Source organism: Lithobates pipiens, unplaced genomic scaffold (genome assembly GCF_037356315.1).
Source record: "Lithobates pipiens isolate NorthernLeopardFrog02 unplaced genomic scaffold, aLitPip1_a1.2 Scaffold_1, whole genome shotgun sequence".
NCBI classification, from domain to species: domain Eukaryota; kingdom Metazoa; phylum Chordata; class Amphibia; order Anura; family Ranidae; genus Lithobates; species Lithobates pipiens.
In genome coordinates, this window is record NW_027507685.1 from 50,697,551 (window position 1) to 50,720,670 (window position 23,120).

The window sequence follows — 23,120 nt, forward strand, 5'->3', positions numbered from 1 at the left end:
TGCAAATTTATAACTTTTTTTGAAATTAGATTTTCTGGGTGTTTGTTATCCCGTCTCACTGTTAAAATAAACCTAACATTAAAATTAGACTGGTCATTTGTCAGTGGATAGATTATATATATATATATATATATATATATATATATATATATATATATATATATATATATATATATATATATAAAAAATAAAAAAATCAGCAGGGTATCAAATACTTTTTTGTATTTACTTTTCTCCCCTCACTTTCTGGTCTCACTGGCTTTGCTGAGGCCACTGGCTACTGCTGCTATCAAAGCCAGTGACAAGTGAATGGAGCCAGGGCCGAGTACCGCTGTCCTTGTCAGAAACAGACAGCGAAGCTTAGGAGCAAGCCTGCATATGAGTCCACATGGAAAGTGGCTATGTGGGCACTCAGTGAAGTGGAAGAGCTAGCGGCAGTGGTGGGTGGCCTGAGAGGAGGTTCGGGGCTGCTCAGACAAGTATACATTTTTTTTTTTTTTTTACATTTACAATCACTGACTGGCCAAACAAGGCAGAACATCCAGTGCAATTATGCAAGGTTATGAAAAACAAATTTGAAGCTTAGGGACACCTCATTCTTACCTTGGAGTCATAAGCAGATTGTTGTATGACTTCAGGTGCCATCCAGAAAGGAGTACCTACAAAGGTGTTTCTTTTGATCTGCGTATCAGTTAGCTGTCCAGCAACACCAAAGTCAGCAAGTTTGACATCCCCTTGCTCAGACAGTAGGACATTGGCAGCTGGAAGATACAAAAGTAAATTAAGCCAGAATGTACCACAGCTGTAGTTAGGGGGTAGGTTGTTAATAAAAAAATGTTACTTGTGCAAACCTTTGATGTCCCTGTGAATTTTATTTTCTGAGTGCAGATAATCAAGACCTTTTAAGATTTCTCTCAACATGGTTGCAATCTGGAGTTCATCAAAAGGACCAACACGTAGCTGAAAGAGAACAGTTCATAAATAAATGTAAAAAAAAAAAAAAATTATATCATATACACACACACACATATATATATATATATATATATATATATACATATACACACACATATACATATATACATACATATATACATACATATACACACACTTTACAACTCAGAACAGCACAGCATTGCAGCCAAGAAGACTTTAGACAGGAGAACCCTTTAAAGTGGTTGTAACCCCAATGGGGGGGGGGGGGGGGGAAACACCCTGCAAGATAAAATGCACAATGAGCTAGTATGCATACTAGCTCATTATGAATTACTTACCTGAGAACGAAGCCCCTCTCGTCTCCCCCTCCGGCCGGCGACATCCATCCTGGAGGTTAGTTTCAGGTATCGCGGCACTGGCGCTGTGATTGGCTGGAGCCGCGATGACACTCCCACGCATGCGTGGGAACGGCACAGCACAACTGAAGTAACGGCACGTACGTGCCATTGCTTCAGCAGGCTTAAGTGTGCATGTGCCGCATTACATCAGCATGTGCAAATACAGCTCCATGCAGGTTTAGGAGAAATCCAGTTTAAAGTGGTTATAAACCCTTTACAACAACTTTAAAGCTAGCCACAGTTGTAACATTCACCTTTCTTAAAAACAAAAACACACAGCCTTTCTTCCTTTGAGACAGTAGGCCAAGGGTGTAGAAATCTGTATGCACCATTTCATAGGAAAGATATTGCTCTGGACATTATAGCAGCTGGCTCACCAACTGCTGCAAATTTTAGATGATGTCCAAACACAAGCCAAGTGGACGTACATAACTATATAAAACCATCGAGTGTAAAATCTTTCAGTGCTTACAGGTCAAATGTGTTCTCTCCATACAGCTATCCTATTAAAGAGGAACTAAAGTCTGCTCACATAATTTGTAATAAAAACCATCTTTGCCATTCTGAAGCTTCCCTCCAACCACTTTGCATATTTTATATATACTGTGATTTTGTACTTGTCAAATTTGATACAGAAATCTCCCTCCACGAGCCTGGCTGCATCCACTTTAACTGTGGGCGGCTGAAGCTGCTGCCTGTTAACTTTCTGGATTTACTCAGAGGCACACCTCCAGCTCTCATTGACCCGTTTGACCCTTGACTCTCATTGACCTCATTGAGTAAAAATGTTTTACTATCCAAAGTTAAAAAAAGGGCAGAAGATTTAATAGATGTTAAGATAAAAAAATAAAATAAAAATAAAAGACTGAAGTGCCACTTTAAATTGGTCATAAATGGATGGAAATTTGGTGGGTTCAGCAGGGAATGGCAGAATTTCGAATGATGTATGAGCAGGCTGGTTTTACTGGCAACAATGATCATTGTATGCGAATGACAGGGAAGGCTCCCCACTATCTGAATACAATACCACAGCGTGAAGGATTCCCCCACCCACCTCAAATGTTTGGATGGGTGAATCGTTCAACCGAAAGAAAAAAAAAATATCCATATATGGGCTGCCTTGGAGGCAAATTTGAACTACTGTACTAATATTCAGTTTTGTGCAACAAAGTACTGGATTTAGGTCTTCATATTTACAATACAGAAGGACATTATAAATGATTTTTACATCATACTTACCTGTACAATCCTTTAGAGTACATCATGGGACAAAGTCAGGCATTACCTGCTGGGTTATACTACATTAGGTGAATGGACCCTGGTAGACCAAAGGTCTTCAGACAGGAAGTATAACCCCTCCCACCAAGTAGGACACAATTGTGAAGTGGAACGAAATCTATTGGATATTTTAAACTTTTTTAGCAAATAAAAAACTGAAAAGTGGTGCGTGCAAAATTATTCAGCCCCTTTACTTTCAGTGCAGCAAACTCACTCCAGAAGTTCAGCGAGGATCTCTGAATGATCCAATGTTGTCCTAAATGACTGATGGTGATAAATAGAATCCACCTGTGTGTAATCAAGTCTCTGTATAAATGCACCTGCTCTGCGATAGTCTCAGACACACCAGGCAGGTCCGTAATACTGTTGTGGAGAAGTTTAAAGCCGATTTGGATACAAAAAGATTTCCCAAGCTTTAAACATCCCAAGGAGCACTGTGCAAGCGATCATTTTGAAATGGAAGGAGTATCAGACCACTGCAAATCTACCAAGACCTGGCCGTCCCTCTAAACTTTCAGCTCAGACAAGGAGAAGACTGATCAGAGATGCAGCCAAGAGGCCCATGATCACTCTGGATGAACTGCAGAGAACTACAGCTGAGGTGGGAGAGTCTGTCCATAGGACAACAATCAGTCGTACACTGCACAAATCTGGCCTTTATGGAAGAGTGGCAAGAAGAAAGCCATTTCTCAAAGATATCCATAAAAAGTCTCGTCTAAAGTTTGCCACAAACCACCTGGCAAACACACCAAACATGTGGAAGAAGGTGCTCTGGTCAGATGAAACCAAAATCAAACTTTTTGCCCACAATGCAAAACGATATGTTTGGCGTAAAAGCAACACAGCTCATCACCCTCAACACACCATCCCCACTGTCAAACATGGTGGTGGCACCATCATGGTTTGGGCCTGCTTTTCTTCAGCAGGGACAGGGAAGATTGCTAAAATTGAGGGGAAGATGGATGCAGCCAAATACAGGACCATTCTGGATGAAAACCTGTTGGAGTCTGCAAAAGACCTGAAACTGGGATGGAGATTTATCTTCCAACAAGACAATGATCCCAAACATACAGCAAAATCTACAAAGGAATGGTTCACAAATAAACGTATCCAGGTGTTAGAATGGCCAAGTCAAAGTCCAGACCTGAATCCAAAAGAGAATCTGTGGAAAGAGCTGAAAACTGCTGTTCACAAAACGCTCTCCATCCAACCTCACTGAGCTCGAGCTGTTTTGCAAGGAAGAATGGGCAAGAATTTCAATCTCTCGATGTGCAAAACTGATAAAGACATACCCCAAGCGACTTGCAGCTGTAATCGCAGCAAAAGGTGACTCTACAAAGTATTAACGCAAGGGGGCCCGAATAATTTTGCACGCCCCACTTTTCATTTTTTTATTAGTTAAAAAAGTTTCAAAAATCCAATAGATTTCATTCCACTTCACAATTGTGTCCCACTTGTTGGTGATTCTTCACAAAAAATAAAATTTTTATATCTTTATATTTGAAGCCTGAAATGTGGCAAAAGGATGAAAAGTTCAAGGGGGCGAATACTTTCGCAAGGCACTGTATGTGGGTTATAGGCCACCTTCAGGTGATGGACACTGGCACGCCCTAAGACAAAAAGTGCACTCCCTATATAACCCCTCCCACTACTGGGTGTACCTCCGTTTTGCAGCCAAGCAATTCACGTGTATACCAAAGGAGGGAGTAACCTCTGTGTCCCGTAATGTACTTCAAAGAAAAGGATTTTAAATGAGCGGTTATAACAATCCTATTTTCTTATCGTACATCACGGGACACAGAGCCATAGTAATTAATACGTGGGATGTCCCACAGCAATGGCAACTGAAGGGAGGGAGACAAAAGTAGGCAATATCCTCATGACCTTTTATATCAATTTGATAGAATCTGGTAAATGTATGGATTGAAGACCAAGTTGCGGCCTTGCAGATCTGAGCCACGGAGGCTTGGTGACGCACTGCCCAAGAAGCACTAACAGCCCTGGTGGAGTGCTCTTTAATATGAAAAAGAGGAATTTTCCCCTTTAAACCATAAACTTGAACAAGCACTTGACCAATTCATTTAGAAATAGTAGATTTTGACGCTGCCTGTTCTCTTTTAGGACCGTCTGGCAACACAAACAAAACATCTGTTTTACAAATCTGAGTGGTCACTTTCAAACAGACCTTGACGGCTCTCACCACATCAAGAGAATGTAGTGACCTCTCTTCCGCAGAACGAGGTTCTGGGAAAAATGAAGGCAGAATTTCCTGGTTTAAATGAAAACCTGACATTACCTTTGGTAGGAATTTAGGATGAGGCCGCAATTCAACCTTAATAATCAAAAGGCTCTTTACAAGAAAGAGCAGCCAACTGATACTCTTCTTGCAGAAGATATGGCAACCAAGAAAATTATTTTCCTCGTCAAGAGGACTAAGGGAATATCTTGTACTGGCTCAAAAGGCTGTTTTTGTAATGCAGACATGACTAAATTTAAGTCCTAAAGGTTCAGGGGTGGCCAAACTGGAGGATTAATCTGTGTAACCCTTTGAATAAAAGCTACGAACCAGAGTGTGAAGCGAGTGGTCATTGAAAAAAAAAACAAAAAAACAAAAACAAAAAACACAGATAAGGCAGACACCTGGCCTTCGATGGTACTCAAGGCCAACTTAATTTCTAATCCCATTTGTAGGAATTCAAGGATCCCGACATATTTCCTGGGGTGCCTTCTAGACTATGACTCTGGAGGCCCGTCTTCCTAGCATTAACCAAAGAAACTACTGAAGCCGACGGCCCACGGTCTTTCAGAATGTGGGTCTCAAACCGTTAAATTTAGCGTTTATAAGGCAAGATGGAATAACGGACCTTGCGAGAGGTCTGGCCTCAGTGGTAGGGTGCCCTACTGCCATCTTTATGATATTGGCAAACCAAGATCTCCTGGGCCACAAGAAACACCTTCTTGCTTGATCCCGCGAAGAAGGCGCAAAAGCAGCAGAAGGGAACAGGAGGGAATGCATAGATCCGTGAAAACTGATCCCATGGAAAAAAAATCAAGGCATCTGTTCTGTATGGCAATGTATCCCTTGTCCTACAAAGTTGTCGACCTGGACGCAAGCATCTGGAAGCCAGCGCCCCATCTTTGACCTATTGACAAAGATGTCAGGGTGAAGGGACCATTCTCCCAGGAACAATTGTTGGCGACTCAAGTAGTCTGCCTGTCAATTCTCTATTCCTGGAATGAAAATTGCAGATAGGCAAGGAATGTTTTCTGACCAAGATAGAATATGATTCACCTCTCTGGGCCGCACGACTTCTCGTGCTCCCTTGGTGATGGATACAGGCCACTGGTGCGGCATTGTCAGATTGGATCCAGACAGGACAATTGCATAGTCTGAGCATCCAGACCTTTAGGGCCAGGCGTACCGCCCAAATCTCTAGAATGATAGGCAAGGTCCTCTCTGATTTGGACCATTTCTCCTGGACAGATAATTCTTCCAGGATTGCTCCCAAGCCTAGGAGGCTGCCATCTGTTGTCGCCACCTTCCACGTGACTGGTGGAAAGGATTTTCCTTTTTTTAGATTCCTGGATATCAACCACCAATTGAGGCTCTGACGCACTTCGGGGGATAAACGCATTGGGAAGTCCAGAGCTTGGACCTTCTTGTTCCAAGTTGACAGAATACTACTCTGCAGCAGTCTTGAAACTGTACATAAGGAACAGCTTTGAAAGAAGCCTCCATCTTTCGTTATAACTTAATGCAAAGTCGAATGTTTTGACCAACTGAATCAGTTCTTTTATGGAACTGATCCTTTCCCGGGGCAAAAACACCTACTTCTGAACTGTATGATCAGCCTCAAGTACTGAAATCCCCTTGATGGTTTTAAGGAGGATTGCACTAGGTTGAAAATCCAACCAAGGTACTCTAGGTAGCTGACCGACTGATCTATCAAGAATAGATTGTCCAAGTAGGCTAGTATCGTTATACCTTGAGCCCTTAACCTGGCTAAAGGAGGAGCCAGAAGCTTTGTAAACATTTAAGGTGCAGTTGCTAGACCGAAAGGCAAAGCTACAAACTGAAAATGAAAACTTATCTGTTGGATCCTTTAACATATGAGCATTGTCTACTGGACAAGTCAGGTTTTTGTTTACAGAGGATATAGCAGCGTCAATTGCTGGAATTCCTCATTTCTTATAGAACCCTTCCTCCATAGGATAAAGTATTGAAAACTATTTTGGAGGGAAAACCTATTTGGGTGCTCCCACTCAGAATACACAAGCTTTTTTTTTTTTGCCATAAATGGATAGGAAAAGCATGAACAGATTGGGGAGGCTTTAGTGAACCCAAACCAGAAGTGGACCAATTCAGTGAGAGATTGTACAAATCACCTTTCCTGTGAACTCAACTCATTCAAGAGACATCAGCCTCTTCCTGGTCCTTTGAAAGAAATTTGTCATCAATTGCCCCTTGTTCCTCAGCATGAGGGTCCTGAGCAATGGACGGGGATCTGGTACGATTAGTCCCACTCTGAGATGCGATTAAAGCATACATTTTTTTTTCTACAAACTTAAAATGGTTGAAGAAAAAAACTCCTTAGTAATATACACAGGGGCTGCAGTGTTGAGAGCAGCTGCAACACTTGCCCCTCCTGATGGCTCACTCTGACCATCTTTTTTTTAGATGGTTCTTTCTAAGCTGCCGAGTGACTATAGTCCTTCTAAAGCCCTTTTTTGAGGTGTTTTTAACCCCCCTTCCGACAATAGCCCGATGCACAAAGCAGAGGTACTACCAGAAGGAATGCATCCACTGATTGAACAATAGTCCAGCTCCGCTGCTGCTATTAATGCTCAGCCTGATGCAGTAGTAGGTGTGTCAAAAGGAATGCCTGTGTTGCCAAAACCTCTTGCATGCCTCCTTTGCTCGTGTCCCTCCGCAGCTTGCAACAGCTACAATGGTGCCTTTAAAAACACCCCTTCTTGCGCTGGACATAAGAGGACGCCAGCGCCCCTGTCTACGGCGCGCTGACCAGTGAGCCATTCACGCTTTTTTTTTTTTCTTTTTAGTGCTCCTTCCTCAAGGAGAGGGGAAGAAAAAAAGCACAGGGGGCATCTGGTGGGGAGGTAAAACTCCCCAGACCTTCTGGAGGTCTGCTGCCAGCCAGAGGAAGAGAAAACCGCTGTTACCTGGACACTCGTGAGCTCTCTGAGAAGCAAGAGATGGTAAGTGCTTTATACAGCCACAGCGATGACATATAGGCATGACAACATTTACAAAATTAAAGGAGACATTCATAAGAAAAATCTTTAAAAATTTCTTCGAAAAATCCACTTTTCCTGCCGCAGGGTTTTCTGTGGTAAACAGACCCAATCTTCACCCTTCACGGTGGGTCCCGATAAACCTTTAGGAGCTGGGGATCCTTGAGGAAACCCACAATCCTGGACCTGCAATAACCCCACCGCCAGTAAAACTTTATGGCCATAATTAGGGGTGCACCGAATGGGTTTTTTGGTGCCCAAACAGATACCGAAAATGAAAAATACACTAGGCCGAAAACCAAAACCGATACCGAAACAGCACCAATACCGAAAATGACTGTTTTTAAAAAATATTTTCATGCCGGAGATGGTCAGAGACTGCAGGCACGGTGCCGGAGATGGTCAGAGACTGCAGGCACGGTGCCGGAGATGGTCAGAGACTGCAGGCACGGTGCCGGAGATGGTCAGAGACTGCCGGCACGGTGCCGGAGATGGTCAGAGACTGCCGGCACGGTGCCGGAGATGGTCAGAGACTGCCGGCACGGTGCCGGAGATGGTCAGAGACTGCCGGCACGGTGCCGGAGATGGTCAGAGACTGCCGGCACGGTGCCGGAGATGGTCAGAGACTGCCGGCACGGTGCCGGAGATGGTCAGAGACTGCCGGCACGGTGCCGGAGATGGTCAGAGACTGCAGGCACGGTGCCGGAGATGGTCAGAGACTGCAGGCACGGTGCCGGAGATGGTCAGAGACTGCAGGCACGGTGCCGGAGATGGTCAGAGACTGCAGGCACGGTGCCGGAGATGGTCAGAGACTGCAGGCACGGTGCCGGAGATGGTCAGAGACTGCAGGCACGGTGCAGGAGATGGTCAGAGACTGCAGGCACGGTGCAGGAGATGGTCAGAGACTGCAGGCACGGTGCAGGAGATGGTCAGAGACTGCAGGTATGGTGCAGGAGATCAAAGCAGCCTCACCAGTTCCCCTCAGATGCAGCCTGCCTGATCAAAAATACATGCACAGTGTTTTCCATGTATTCCAATGGCTGTAGTTCACAATATGCAGTCAGTTTCAGGTGCGGAAACTGACTGCATGGTGTGAACTAGAGCCATTGGAATACATGGAAAACACTGTGCATGCATTTTGTGCAAAAAAAATAAACACACACGGAACTGCATCTGGTGTGAACTGGCCCCAAGCAAGCTACCTGGTTCCGTTCCAACAGACTTCTATTGGGAATGCTCATATCGTTACCTCTACTAGCAATAACTTAACCCTTCCCCATTCTATCACATGGAGATAAAAACCTAGCTGGGTCAAAATCAAGATTTATTTTTTTATATGCTCAATAAAGGGAGTACAGCCTTTGTCCTGTGACCTGGTGTTATATAGCATGGCTACATTCACACAAGTGGCTAGAGGTAGATAGTTTCAGAGGCAAACAAATGACTTTTGGATGCAGCAGCACTGTGGGCACCAAAAACATGTGATTTAGCTGCGGACAAAACTCTGCAATGCTTGCCCTGGGCACACACTTTCCCCCTCATGCAGCTTGCCAGTCTCTAAATGCAGCCTTACCCATGCCCGGATCAGAGCGGTGATCTCCGTGTGTCACGGAGCTGTGCATTGAATTGCCCGGGCGGCTGCAGTAACAATGTCCCGCCTCCTGTAATCACGTCACGCTGATTCAATGTCCCGCCATTGGATCAGTGTACCATCTGTCACAGGAGGCGGGACATCGTTACTGCAGCCGCCCAGGCAATTCAATGCACAGCTCCGTGACACGCGGAGATCACCGCACTGTCGAGCGGGACGAAAGGAGGACAGAGGACTGGGGACGGGCAAGGAAAACGCCCGTGCAATGGGCGGCACCAGGGGACGGAGCCCCGCACAGGCCCCGCCCCCATTTTTGGCCCCATTATCGGCGAGATTTTCCTTTCGGCATTTTGCCGAAAACACCATTTACGGCCGATATGTTTCGGCGGCCGAAATTTCGGTGCATCCCTAGCCATAATACCAAAAAGTACTGGACCCCGAGGTCCAGCTCTCTAAAAAAGAGAAGAGTTTATAGGCAAGACCTCGTTTCTTCAGATAGGAGGCCCTGGTACCATTCAATTCGGCCAAAAAGACACTTTGAATGGATCTGGCTGCATGGCTAGCCCCAGCAAGGATTGCTCCAGTGGAGATAAGCACATCTTTACTCATGACCCACAACTCAGCACAGCACAATCTTTACTCGTGACCAACACCTTAGACACTGGCAAAAAACAAAACAAAAACAAAACAAAAAACTGAGGTACTCGTAGTGGGAGGGGTTATATAGGCAGTGTACTTTTTGTTGTAGGGCGTGCCAGTGTCCATCACCTGAAGGTGGCCTATAACCCACATAGTAACCACTACGGCTCTGTGTCCCCTGATGTACAATAAGCAAAGTCTCCCCTCTGGAGTAAGTCAACTACTACTGAGCAGACAGACTTCACCCGAAAGCATTGCATCAACAGATACTTGTTCAGGGGCCTCAGGTCTACAATGGACCTTGTGTCCCTGTTTGGTTTCTGAACCATAAACTGGTTCGAGTAAAACCCTGTGCCCCTTTTGGGTACCAGAACCTCTACAATCAGTCCTTGATGCACTAGATGTAGTGCCTGAAGCTATAAGTCTTTATGGAGGATCCAGGGAACGCTGGATCTTAGAAACCTCGGGGTGGGGGGGGTGGGGGGGTGCGTAACTCCAGCTTGTAACTGAGAATTGCGGTGACCCACTCGTCCTGAATTTGTTTTCCCAAATTTTAGCAAAGTGCAGAAACCTTCCCTCCACCCGATGGAGTGGAGGCAACCCCCTCAAAAAGGAGGGCCTGGTGCTGAGTTTAGAATTTTGGACCCAGGGCTTTTTCTGGTCCTGGCCTTGTGGCTTGCTCCTGGCTCTAGTGCCGTGTTGGTGGCGGAACCACCCTGACAATGAGACCTTTGAGGAAGCAGTCCCTAGGTTTAACTAGGGACGTTTGGTGCTTTTCTTCACAGGGAGTAGAGAATTCTTCCCTCTGAAAATCTTTGAATATATTTGTTTAAGTGATCACCGAATAAATGTTCCCCCTGAAACAGGAAACCTTCCAATAACTTTTTACAAGGAAGCTCGGCTGTCCAGTTCTTAAGCCATAAAAGTCTTTGCATATGTACATACAAGAGAGCCAGAAAAGAAACCCGCTGTATTGAATCCTTTAAAGCATCTACAGCAAAACAGCGCTCAAGGAATACCTGTCTTGCTTTCAGTTAGACCATCCTCCTGGTTAGGCCTATCAGGCCATTTGACTTGATCCTTTATGGACTGGCAAATACCAATTGCTGCAACAGATGTCTGAATAGCTGAACTGGCCAAAAAAAAAAAAAGGAAGCTTAATTCCAATTTGTCAACAGGGTCTTTGAGGCCCTGTGTGTTATCTACTGCACAAGTTAATTTCTTGTTTTAGAAAGACTGCTGCATCTATAGCTGGCCTGCTCCATTGGTTTACAAACTTTTAATCCATGGGATGTAAAAGGGAAGACCTTTTAGGAGGCAAAAGTGTCCTGTCAGGATGTTCCCAATCAGCATACACCACCTGTTCCAACAGGGGGTGTAGCGGGAAAGTCTGCGACCTGAAAAGGTCTCAGATCCCAAAGAGGAACAGGGGGCTCAGTCACCTCTGCAAGAGGAAACTTAAAGGCAGAACGAACCATTTTGGTCAAAGTCAGGATCAAAAGCCTCTGCAACTGAGAGGCAGACATCGACTGGATATCTTGTCCAGATTGCTCGGAAGCAGACTCATCTGCCGGGCACTCCACCGAATCCTGAGCTTTCAGCTCTTCCCCATCCTCAATCCATTCCTGCTCCAGACTAGGAGATTTCGGGGAGAGGGATCTATTGCGCTTTCTTCCACCCTATGGGATGGAGGCAATCATGCCTGCAATCCTGTGCTCTAACCGGCTAGAGCTGAGGACTGTTCATCCTAAGTGATAAAGGGTGAAGCAGCAGCTGAGTTGACCGCAAGCACAATACCAGATAAGCGCATCGGTTCAGATTGCCCGGCAGCCTTTGGTCTTTCAAGGGATACAACACTAGGGATATGACTAGAGTGTTCATCAGGACCTGAAGACATAAATGTGCCCTTCCCTATGGCGTTAGTCCCACTCCTCTTTTTGGAAGGCATTTAATGACTGCAAACAAAGTACTCGGGTGTAGTTAAAACACCTCAGAAGGGAGACCCTTTAACCACTTCAGCCCTGGCCTATAGTCATGACGCCCACAGATAGGATTTCCCATCCTGGGTGGGCTTCATATGATGTCCTCTGATTCCCGGCCGCCTCTCTCATCTGTGCAAGGTTTAATAAATCTCCAGCATGATGCCCTGCACTGGGGATATATTAACGAACATCTCCCCCTTGAAAAGCACAAGCGAACACTTTGCATAGCTGGTGGCTCTTCACTGAAGCAGTCACTGCATTTGCAGTGCCATCAGCTCAATAGTGTATTTTTAAGATAAAATTTGGGGGGATACAATAGACATGTTTTTCACCATATTGAAAGAAAAAAAGAAAAAGCGTAAAAAGTGAACATGATTTCAGTTTAAGCTGTGTTCCAAAAAAAGCCTTCTATGTAATCAAAATAACCAACACATTCTGACACTGCTGGATTTGGTCCAGGCATCTAGGTAACTATGACCTCTTAACACAAAAAACTAAATCAACCTGAGGCTTCATATTACTTTTCAGGATTTGTAAATTAGAAAACCTGGGTTCCCAGCAGGGTCAATAAAAATCAATGAGGTTAAAAAAAAAAAAAAAAAAAAAACCCACACGATGTTTCCATTTTAATTAATTTTAATCACTTAAGGACCGGAAGGATTTGCCCCCTTCCTGACCAGGGCATTTTTTGCGATATGGCACTGCGTCGCTTAACTGACAATTGCATGGTGATACGATGCTGTACCCAAACAAAATGTATGTCTCTTCCGCACAATAGCAAAATTCTTTTGGTGGTATTTGCTCACTTCTACGGGTTTTTATTATAAAAAAAAAAAAAAAATCGCAATAAGCCTATATCAATTTGTTTGCGCAAAAGTTTTAGCGTCTACAAAATAGGGGATTTATGGCTTTTTTTTACTAGTATTGGCGGTGATCAGCAATTTTTGGCGGCACTGCGACATTACGCCGAATAGATCGGACATTTGACACTTTTCTGGGACCGCCGACATTTATACAGCGATCAGTGTTAAAAATAGCCATGGATTACTGTATGTCACTGGCAGGGAAGGGGTTAACAGTAGGGGGAGATCAAGGGGTTAAGTGTTCCGTAGGGAGGAGTTTCTAACTGGGGGGGGGGACACTGCATGGATGAGCAGTTCCTAAACCATGCATGTTCCTCGCTGTTCCTGATCACCGGGAACAGATCCCTCTGTACTCCCCTGACAGAATAGGGATCTGTGTTTACACTGACAGATCCCCATTCTGTGTCTCTGGAGTGATTGCGGGTGGCCGGCGGACATTGCGGCCACCTATTCCTTATAAAGCGGCCGACATACAATGATGGCAGTTTGTGCAAGGGAGCCAACCTGCTGCAGTGCAACGGCTGGTCCAGAATATTATAGTGCGAGTGTGTGAGTGGCAGTACCAGGCAGATAATGTCTATATTAAGTAGAGGTATAGAAATGATGAGGTCTTTAAAAACTTAGAGCAGCACTCAAAGAGGGGAGCAATCTCTAGTAAAAGACAAAACAGAAGAAAAGCCGCATCTAAGCGCAGAATTAAAAATGTAATATCCCCAAAAAGGATTGACACAGGTTATAGGAATGAAGGGAGCATTTCACATGTTTTTAAGGCAGGTTATGCAACATCAGGAAGGTCCGCGTGTTATAGGTTTCTAGGAGTGTTGATATGCAGCAGCAGAAGATCCCAGGGTGACCAGCAGATGGATGCCACAAGCTCTGGAAGCACTGGTGGAGCAATTGCGCAGTCAGCGTGGAACATGAATCCCGGAAATGACAACCAGCATGGACCCCAAACCGGAAGTAGGTCATCAAAATGGGATGCGTTTCCGAACTGCTGATTGGTTCCTTCTTCAAGCCAATGACTTATAGCGGGAGTGGAGGAGGAGAATAGTGCATTATCCCAGGATTACAATATATTGTGCTTTGTGGACATAGATAGCGGCACAGAGAAGCGCAGGAAAACACAAGATGTACCCTTTACACAGGGAGGGAAAAAGTATAACAAGACAAAGCAGGACATCAGAAAATAGGCACACACACTGGGACCTTCCCGATGTCGGATCATCTGCCTTAAAAACATGTGAAATGCTCCCTTCATTCTTATATCCTGTAAGTGTTTTTAATCCTTATTGGGGATATTAAAAATATTAATTCTGCACTTAGAGGCGCCTTTTCTTCTGTTTGTTGGAAGTTAATAAAATGCTTTTGGAGTAAAAAATCTAAAGACAATTTAATTTTTAAAATACATTAATTTAGTTGATTAGTTATGTAGCATAGCATGAGACTGTACATTCTGCAATATTTACATTTTTGTAAACTCAGTCAATGAATGCAAGCAGAGATAACATGCTCTGCATTGATGCATTCACCCAATTTCACAGTAGCCATGAAGGTAAATCAAAGTTAAGTAATATTCCTTAATCCCATTGCTTTGCAAATCTATGTGCACTACAAACTGACTGAATCAGTTCCAATATCGCTGTTTTACAAACCTGATAGCTTATTCTAAATTGGAAAATTTAATTTTGTTTGCAAATTTTAATGTTTCTAACTACAAGAATGAGTCCTTACATTTAAAGCAGGGGTTGACAAATTTGCTTTGAATTTAGGAGCCAGTTAAAAAAGTTAGGAGCCAGTTTTTTTTTCAGCTCCCGGGGTAGAGGTCGACCGATATATCGGCCGATATTTGCCGTTTTTTAAATAATCGGCATCGGCCGATTTGTGCTGATAAAAAGCCGATTTAGAACTACAGCGGGACTTTGAAATGACTTCTGTATAGAAGTCAGTCTAAGTTGCCTGAGTCGTCATAGCAACCCTTTCCTCCACTCTGGGCAGGCTGCCAAGAAAAGAACAGAAAGATACAATGTTTACACTTGAATGAATTAAGTCATCTCAGTGTGTAGAAGTTCTCAGTTTAACCATTTAAAGACTAAATCTTTTCTGACTTGTTGCTTACAAGTAAAAAATCCTGTATTTTCTGCCAGAAAATCACTTAGACCCCCCCAAAAATGATATATATTTTTTTAGCAGAGATCCTAGGGAATAAAATAGCGGTTGTTGCAATATTTTATGTCACACGGCATTTGCACAGAGGTCTTTCAAATGCATTTTTTTGGGAAAAAAATACACCATTTAAAAAATAAAAATAAAATAAACAGTAAAGTTAGCCCATTTTTTTTTTTGGTCCAAAAGTTTTGACTACCTGTTTTTATTTAATATATATATATATATATATATATATATATATATATATATATATATATATATATATATATATATATATATATATATATATATATATTTTTTTTTTTAAATCTAAATCATACATACAAGTAAACTGATTGGAGGTTTGTTTTGTTTAATAAATGTTTAAGTGTAAGAAAGTTTCTGTATCACGTATGAAGGCCGCTTTCACACTGGAGCGGGCAGGCGTTGATGGTAAAACGCAAGTTTTAGCGGCTCTTTACCATCATTTTAGCGGTGCTATTTGGCTGCTAGTGGGGCACATATAACCCAGCTAGCGGCCAAGGAAGAGGTTAAATGCGCCCATGAAGCACCGCTGCCAAATCTCATTGCATGCGCTTCGGCAGTGGTGCCCATTCATATCAATGGGCAGGAGTGGTGGATGAGCGGTATACACCACTCCAAACGTGCTGCTTGCAGGACTTTTTTTTAAGATCCTGCCAGCGCATCGCCTCAGTGTGAAAGCACTCTGTCTTTCACACAGACTGCAGGGGAGCCATTTTACAGGCACTTTACAGGCGCTATTTTTAGCCCAAAAGCGCCTTAAAATGCCCCAGTGGGAAAGGAGTGTTAGATCAAGGGGGATTAAAAATAAATAAATAAAATAAAATCGGCCTAACATATCGGCCCAAAAAAATCGGCATCGTATATCGGCTATCGGCCGCCATGATTTCTAAATATCGGCATCGGCCAGAGAAAAACCCATATCGGTCGACCTCTATCCCGGGGTAAGGCCACTCATTTTCACCCCCTATCCCTAACTCACAATGGAGCACCCAGTCAATAACTCCATTGAAACGCTGTTACATCAGGGGTATGGGCTGACCAGAAAGAGTAAGGCTAGCAACAGATGGAACTGGCTGGCACTGCCAGGTGGCACTGGTTGCCACTGGAAGGCACGTGGAACTGCCAGATGGCGATGGCAGGTGGCCCTGGTTTGGAGATGGCAGGTGGCCCTGGTTTGGCGATGGCAGGTGGCCCTGGTTTGGCGATGGCAGGTGGCCCTGGTTTGGCGATGGCAGGTGGCCCTGGTTTGGCGACGACACTAGTTGTCACTGGCAGATGGCACTGGTTGGTGGTGGCATTGGTAGGTGGCACTGGTTGGTGGTTGCAGGTGGTATTGATTGGCGGTGGCACTGGTTGGCACTAGTTGGCACTAGCAGGTGGCACTGGTTGGTGGTTGCAGGTGGTATTGATTGGCGGTGGCACTGGTTGGCGGTGGCACTGATTGGCGGTGGCACTGATTGGCGGTGGCACTGATTGGCGGTGGCACTGATTGGCGGTGGCACTGATTGGCGGTGGCACTGATTGGCGGTGGCACTGATTGGCGGTGGCACTGATTGGCGGTGGCACTGATTGGCGGTGGCACTGATTGGCGGTGGCACGTGGCGCTGGCTGGCGGCAGGTGGCGCTGGTTGGCGGCAGGTGGCGCTGGCTGGCGGCAGGTGGCGCTGGTTGGCGGCAGGTGGCGCTGGCTGGCGGCAGGTGGCGCTGGCTGGCGGCAGGTGGCGCTGGCTGGCGGCAGGTGGCGCTGGCTGGCGGCAGGTGGCGCTGGCTGGCGGCAGGTGGCGCTGGCTGGCGGCAGGTGGCGCTGGCTGGCGGCAGGTGGCGCTGGCTGGCGGCAGGTGGAGCTGGCTGGCGGCAGGTGGCGCTGGTTGGCGGCAGGTGGCGCTGGTTGGTGCTGGCAGGTTTCACATGGAGCACTCTGTTACTGAAATGTAACAGAGGAGCTGGCGGGACCCTGCCGGGGTGTGAAACTGACAAGTAACAGAGGTGGATATGTCAGATTTCAGCCTGATGTCGGGGTGGGCGGGACCCGGCCAGGTCCCGCCCACCCCAACATCAGGCTGACAGATCCTCCTCTCTCCATTGCGTGTCAGTTTCACACACAGCGCGGTGCTGCAGAGTGTGAAGGAGGGAGGAGGACGGCAGTCAGTGTTAATGCTGCTGCATGTCTGGGGCATCGATAGTGAGTGGGCTGGTGGCAGCTTAGGCGCCAGGTCGCGATTTCTGGTCGCATTGGCGACCTGGCGCCTGGGGTTTGTCGAGCCCTGATTTAAAGAGCTCCTGTATTTTCAGATCCATCATGGCAGCTCCTGTTAGCGGGCATCCACTCACCTGCTGACACCACATCCCACACCTTGTTGTGTCATCCCATTAAAGTGAATGGGACTGTCTGAGTCAATGGGTCAGAGGAGGAGCCACTGCAGGACAGAGATGACCGTTGCTCTTTAAGTTACTTAAAATAGAGAGTTGATTTAAAACAAGCTTTTTTAACTAGTGATTTAAATCAAATCCACCCTGCCTTCCAGAACTAGTGTCCCCATTGAAAGATTTCCCCTCTATTACTTGTGTGAGGACAACCCAAAATTTGGGATTCTTTTACTTTCAATGATAATGGTACACAGGACAAATAGAGAGGGTGAATCTCCTTAACAGGGACACAGACAGCACTAAAAACTGACAGGTGTTTTAATCCATCTCCCCTTTATCCCAAAACTTTAAAAAAAAATTGCCTTTAGGTATACTTTAAGGACAAAAAAAAAAAAAATTACCAGCTTCAATGCACGATGGGGAACTAAGGCAGATAGAAGGGAAATTATTAAACACAATAGGGAGACCTCACAAATGTGATTGAGACCACAAGTGACCCCCCTGTAAGCAAAATCTCACTTAAATTTACCTAAAACAAAAAAGTTTAGGTGAGCTGCAGAAATAGGCTAACCACGTTGGGAAATGTAGCATGACAGTGATAGTCTTCTATATAAAATATATAGAAAGACTTTTGTTTTGAACTTAGTCTTTCCTGGCTTAGATGAGCACATAAAAAAGCAGGCTTATGTTCAATAAAGATTTCCATACACCAAAGGACTGTAAGGCAGGAAATGACGGCTATCGCCTTTCAAGAAGAAAAACCTGACACATAAAGGCAGTCCTGGTGTGAAAGAGGCTCTTTATTACACACAGGTAGGGCTGGCCTAGCCTCCAAAAATAGACACCCTGTAAACTATAAACCTCAATAAGTTTCCTTTCCAGTCTTTAAACACAGCAACTGGCAAGGCCTTACTGGAAGAAGCATGGAACAAACGCATAATGCTGTCTTACAGCCCTCTTTCAAACCAAACAAGCCTACTTTATGCTCTGACTTTTTAGGTACGGAAAGCAAAAGCTGCAGAAAAGCTGCTTTGTATTGCATTTAAACTGCTTAGCATTTCCTGTTCACAGAGAAGCACTGCTATGGGCTTTGATGAAACGCCATGACTCAGTGCAGCATCAGTTAGAACAGAAGTATTTTGCTATAAACAAGCACATGGTGCGTTCATATAGGTGTCAGCTACGTTATCTGAACAGCCACGTTTCTCCAGTTTAAGCCTCTATACTATAAACACAGAAGGCACACGTGCTAACTACATTACAACGCTAAATAAAGTCCTAAAAACTATAGATTTTGGACAGCAACACCCCATGCTGGAGCCAAAAGTGATTTTACATTATACAAGAGCTTGAAATATTCTCAACTATGTAGATGCTAAACACGTACTTACAAAATGAGGGATTTTTGAGGTGTCAATGTGTGACTACATGCATTACGACCACAATCAATGATCTGAAATTGCATAGCTTATTTATATCCAGAAATGGTGGAAATTCCCTTTTGTACAGAACAGGAAAGGAGGATTAAGGAACATTAGGCCCCGTCCACTTCACATGATGCCCATCACTAGGGATTTGCACAAAGCCATACAATTCAATCTGATATAGAAAAGAGCATTCCTAATCAAACAATCCTCCGAAATGTAGACTAAAGCACCATACAGATGAACCGGTTCAAAAAAGAGGGCCAACATTTGGCCTGTGTGTGTCAGTTTAGCAGGCTTCGGTCGGATGTGCATGCTGGAAAACCAGCAGCCGTCAAATTACCGATCAGCCTTCTCAGCCAATGGCAGAGAGTGCTGACCAGAGTGTTGTCAGAATACAACAGCTCATCGGGGGAGATCGATGTACTAACTTCAGATGGTTAGTACAGCGCCTCCGACTGGAGCCGAGATTTGTTATGTTTTTTTACGGAAAAAAAAGCATGTAGCATGTACCAGGCTTAAAGGAGTTGTAAACACAAGGTTTTTCACCTTAATGCATTGTATGCATGAAGGGGAAAAACCTCCTGTTAAGCAGCAGCCCACTAGAGCCTCCCTTTTTCTTACCAAAACCCGGTCTTTCAAGCGACAGGACGAGCACACCAGCGCCAGTCGTCTCGAGTTCTGATTGGATAGATAGAAGCAGGAGCCATTGGCTGCGCTGCTATCAAATCCAATGATGCGGGAGGTGGGGGGCAGGGCTGAGTCCTGCTGTGTGTCAATGGACTCAGCATGTATAGGGGAATATATCACAGGGCAATGCAGTGTAGCACCTACCAAGCATGACCCATTTAAAGCGGAGGTCCACACTAAAGTGGACCTTCCGCTCATTGGAATCCTCCCCCCCTCCGGCGCCACAATTGGCACCTTTCAGGGGGGAGGGGGGTGCAGGTATCTGTACAGTACAGGTATCTGCACCCACTTCAGGGATAGCTCTCTGCGGAAAGGGGCGTAAATTACGCCCCTTTCCGAAAGTCCCCCGCTGCCTGCTGGGAAACAGATCCCAGAGGCAGCGGGTCCATCCTTATTGCACAGCGCGACTCGCGCATGCGCAGTAGGGAACCAGGAAATGAAGCCGAAAGGCTCCACTTCCTGATTCCCATACCCAAGATGGCTGCGGCAGCACCCGAGAGACGATCGAGAGATCGGCTTCGGGTGCCGACATCGAGGGCGCGCTGGACAGGTAAGTGTCACTATTTTAAAAGTCAGCAGCTGCAGTATTTGAAAAAAAGCTTTAAAAAAATAAAAATAAAACGCGGACTCCCTCTTTAAGTGAATGAAACTGCTCAGCAAATGCCCTGCCACCTTGTGCAGTACATCAAACAAACAGAGTTAAAGCAGGCAGAATTATTTTGCTTCCTCCAACCACCTGCTTTAACCCCTTAGATCACAAAGAAGCATGCAGTTGAAGGGTGCTTGCAGTGGCCGCATTTACTTAAATGGGTTGCTATTGGCAGGTGACAGCACCCAACTAAAGCAACAAAGGAGTTTAAATTCCTGCTGTCTCATGTGTACTCCAGTTGCTGCTGCCTCAGCAGCTGAAGGGGGTATGGATTGGGGGCAATAAAATTGCAAAGAAACCGCAGGGTTTTACTATCCCAAACTTTAAGGGTCAATGAGTCCCAGTGCTCTGTGCGATCTCATGTGAGTCGCACTGCAAATCACATGCAGTATGATGAGATTTCAGCCAGATAGTATGGCTGATTTTGCATTGCATTCAGGCCAAAACTTGCACAGGAGCCTTTTTCTGCTCCGCACCAGAATCGTGTGATCCGATTCATGTCCAAACTGACAGGTCGCACTGCGATATGCAAACGGATTTGGTGGTATCATTATCTTTCTATTGACACTCCTAGCAGGTCGCATAGTGCAGTGCGAACGGCCTTGCGAGCCCGATGCGATGCTGGAACCCGCAATGGATTCACTGCATTGGTGCGAACGGGGCCTTAAAGGTGCTGCTGCCAAATGCAAAAAAAGGGCTCATTCACAAGAGCATAAGGCACTGCTGTCCCCTAAAAGGTGATTAAGGTATTTGACAGGTTAAACAAATGGATTGCCATGCAATGCGAAATGGTAGTACAGAAATTAGAGGTTTAAATCAAGTGTGCAGGAGACACTGTGCCTGGTGATCTTTGACTTCTCCCATATTATTCAGGTAGAGCTCCACCTCTTTAACCACTTGGCGCCCAAGGTAAGTCATCGGCTTTGTGGCGTTATATCTGAATGCCTGAGGCTACAGACATCAGATATCTGCATTTTCAGCAGACGATTCCCTGCACCATAAGAGCGATCATATCGGCTGTTCCGCCGATTGATCATTCTTACGGGGAGGCGGGAGGGGACGCCCCCCCCCCCCTCCAGTGCTTCTACCGACTCACCGCTTCCATCGGTGAGTCGGACATGGAATCCGCCGGCCCCCGGATAATGATCATAGAGATTTCCAGTGGACCAGATGGTCGCTGAGTCTCTATGATCGTTCGGAGGCCCGGCGCGATGTTATGACATCAGGCACGGCCTCTGCATTCAAAATAATGGTGCCGCCTCGGCTGGGAAGCCATGATCTTTTTTTTTTTTCATTTATTTATTTAATTTTAGGCTTCCCAGCCTAGAGGTGAGATGTGAGGTTTTATTGACCCCATATCTCACTGTAAATAGGTCTGATCATGCCATATTCCTATTACAAGGACTTTCTTTTAAAGTGTCAAACTAAAAAAAAATAAAAAAGTAAAATTGACAAAAAATTTTTTTTTAAATTAAAGCACCTCTGTCCCCATGAGCTCGTACGCAGAAGCGAACGCAAGTCCCGCCCACATATAAAAACGGTGTTCAAACCACACATGTGAGGTATCGCCGCAAACGTTACAGCAAGAGCAATAATTCTAGCCCTAGACCTCCTCGGTAACTCAAAACATGTAACCAGTAAAAAAATTGAAAGCGTCGCCTATGGGGATTTTTAAATACCAAAGTTTGGCGCCATGCCACGAGCATGTGCAATTTTGAAGCGTGACATGTTGGGTATTTACTCGGCGTATCTTCATCTTTCACATTATGCAAAAAAATTGGGCTAACTTTACTGTTTTGTTTTTTTTTGAAGCATGAAACTTTTTTCTGAAAATACTGTGCGAGATAAAAAGTTGCAACGACCGCCATTGTATTCTCTAGGGTCTTTGCTAAAAAAACATATATAGTGTTTGGGGGTTCTATGTAATTTTCTAACAAAAAAAATTATGAATTCTACATGTATGAGAGAAATGTCAGAATTGGCCTGGATGCGAAGTGGTTAAAGTTGCCTACTGCCGCAATCATGTGTTTATGTAGAGGGGCAAAGCACACATTTCACATTTATGCAACATGGATATGCAGACAGTACTATGGAAGGAACAGTCATTTTGCTAAACCGATTATCCTTGAAAATGTCAGAATGAAAGCGATTATAGGTACACATAGTGTTGGGTCTACAACAAAAGCCAGCAGCAGCATTTTCAGCAAGAAAAAAAAATGTGTGACTGTTGTATCTAGTACTACACTAACCAAACCATCGTTTAAGCATATCTAAAGACTTTTTTGTTGCTTTGGATAAAGTGTGGAGGAGTTAGAACTCTTGTCAGGTTTGTATCAGTATTTATGACCCTGCTGGGGCAATTCACTTTATTTGTCCTGCTAACCATTGTCAGATACAAAGTGGCGGCTAAAATCCAAAATTTTGACCCGTTACAAGAAAAGGAAATTTACAAAATTTCCCATGATTTACCTGTTCTGTTAACAGAATTTCTCACTTTAGAGGGAGAATAATAATAATAATAATAATAATAATAATAAAACAAAAAAACAAACGCACTACTCTCTGCTTTATCCAATACTGGCTTTATACTTAAGACAACCCTTTGACTTCCTTAAATCCCAACTCCAGGAGCTATAAAATTACCCCTTGCAGTGGGGCTCATTTTAATTCTGAGGAACACAGAAAAGCAGATTTACAAATCCCATTTTTCTCTCCTCCCCTCTGGTAGATTGGTCTCTGCAATGTCTTCTCCCTCATGCTCCACCGGTCTAATGGCACGTTGTCATCAAGGCTATTGCAGGAGCCAATAGCCCTGCATTGAATTGGATTGGCATACGCCCATTGAAATTGATTTTTATAG

The 23,120-nt window shown here is 44.8% G+C and overlaps 1 protein-coding gene across 2 annotated transcripts in view; it reads right to left on the bottom strand.

Moving 5' to 3' along the window:
* The window catches only part of STK26 (serine/threonine kinase 26), a 179,823-nt gene that overhangs the window by 48,220 nt on the left and 108,483 nt on the right, over positions 1-23,120 (bottom strand). For both annotated transcript variants that reach the window (XM_077493978.1, XM_077493977.1), the window contains 2 exons: positions 852-960; positions 604-761 (listed from right to left, as the gene is read on the bottom strand). In XM_077493978.1, coding sequence (XP_077350104.1) covers positions 604-761; positions 852-960 — 267 coding nt within the window. The remainder of the gene's footprint in view (positions 1-603; positions 762-851; positions 961-23,120) is intronic.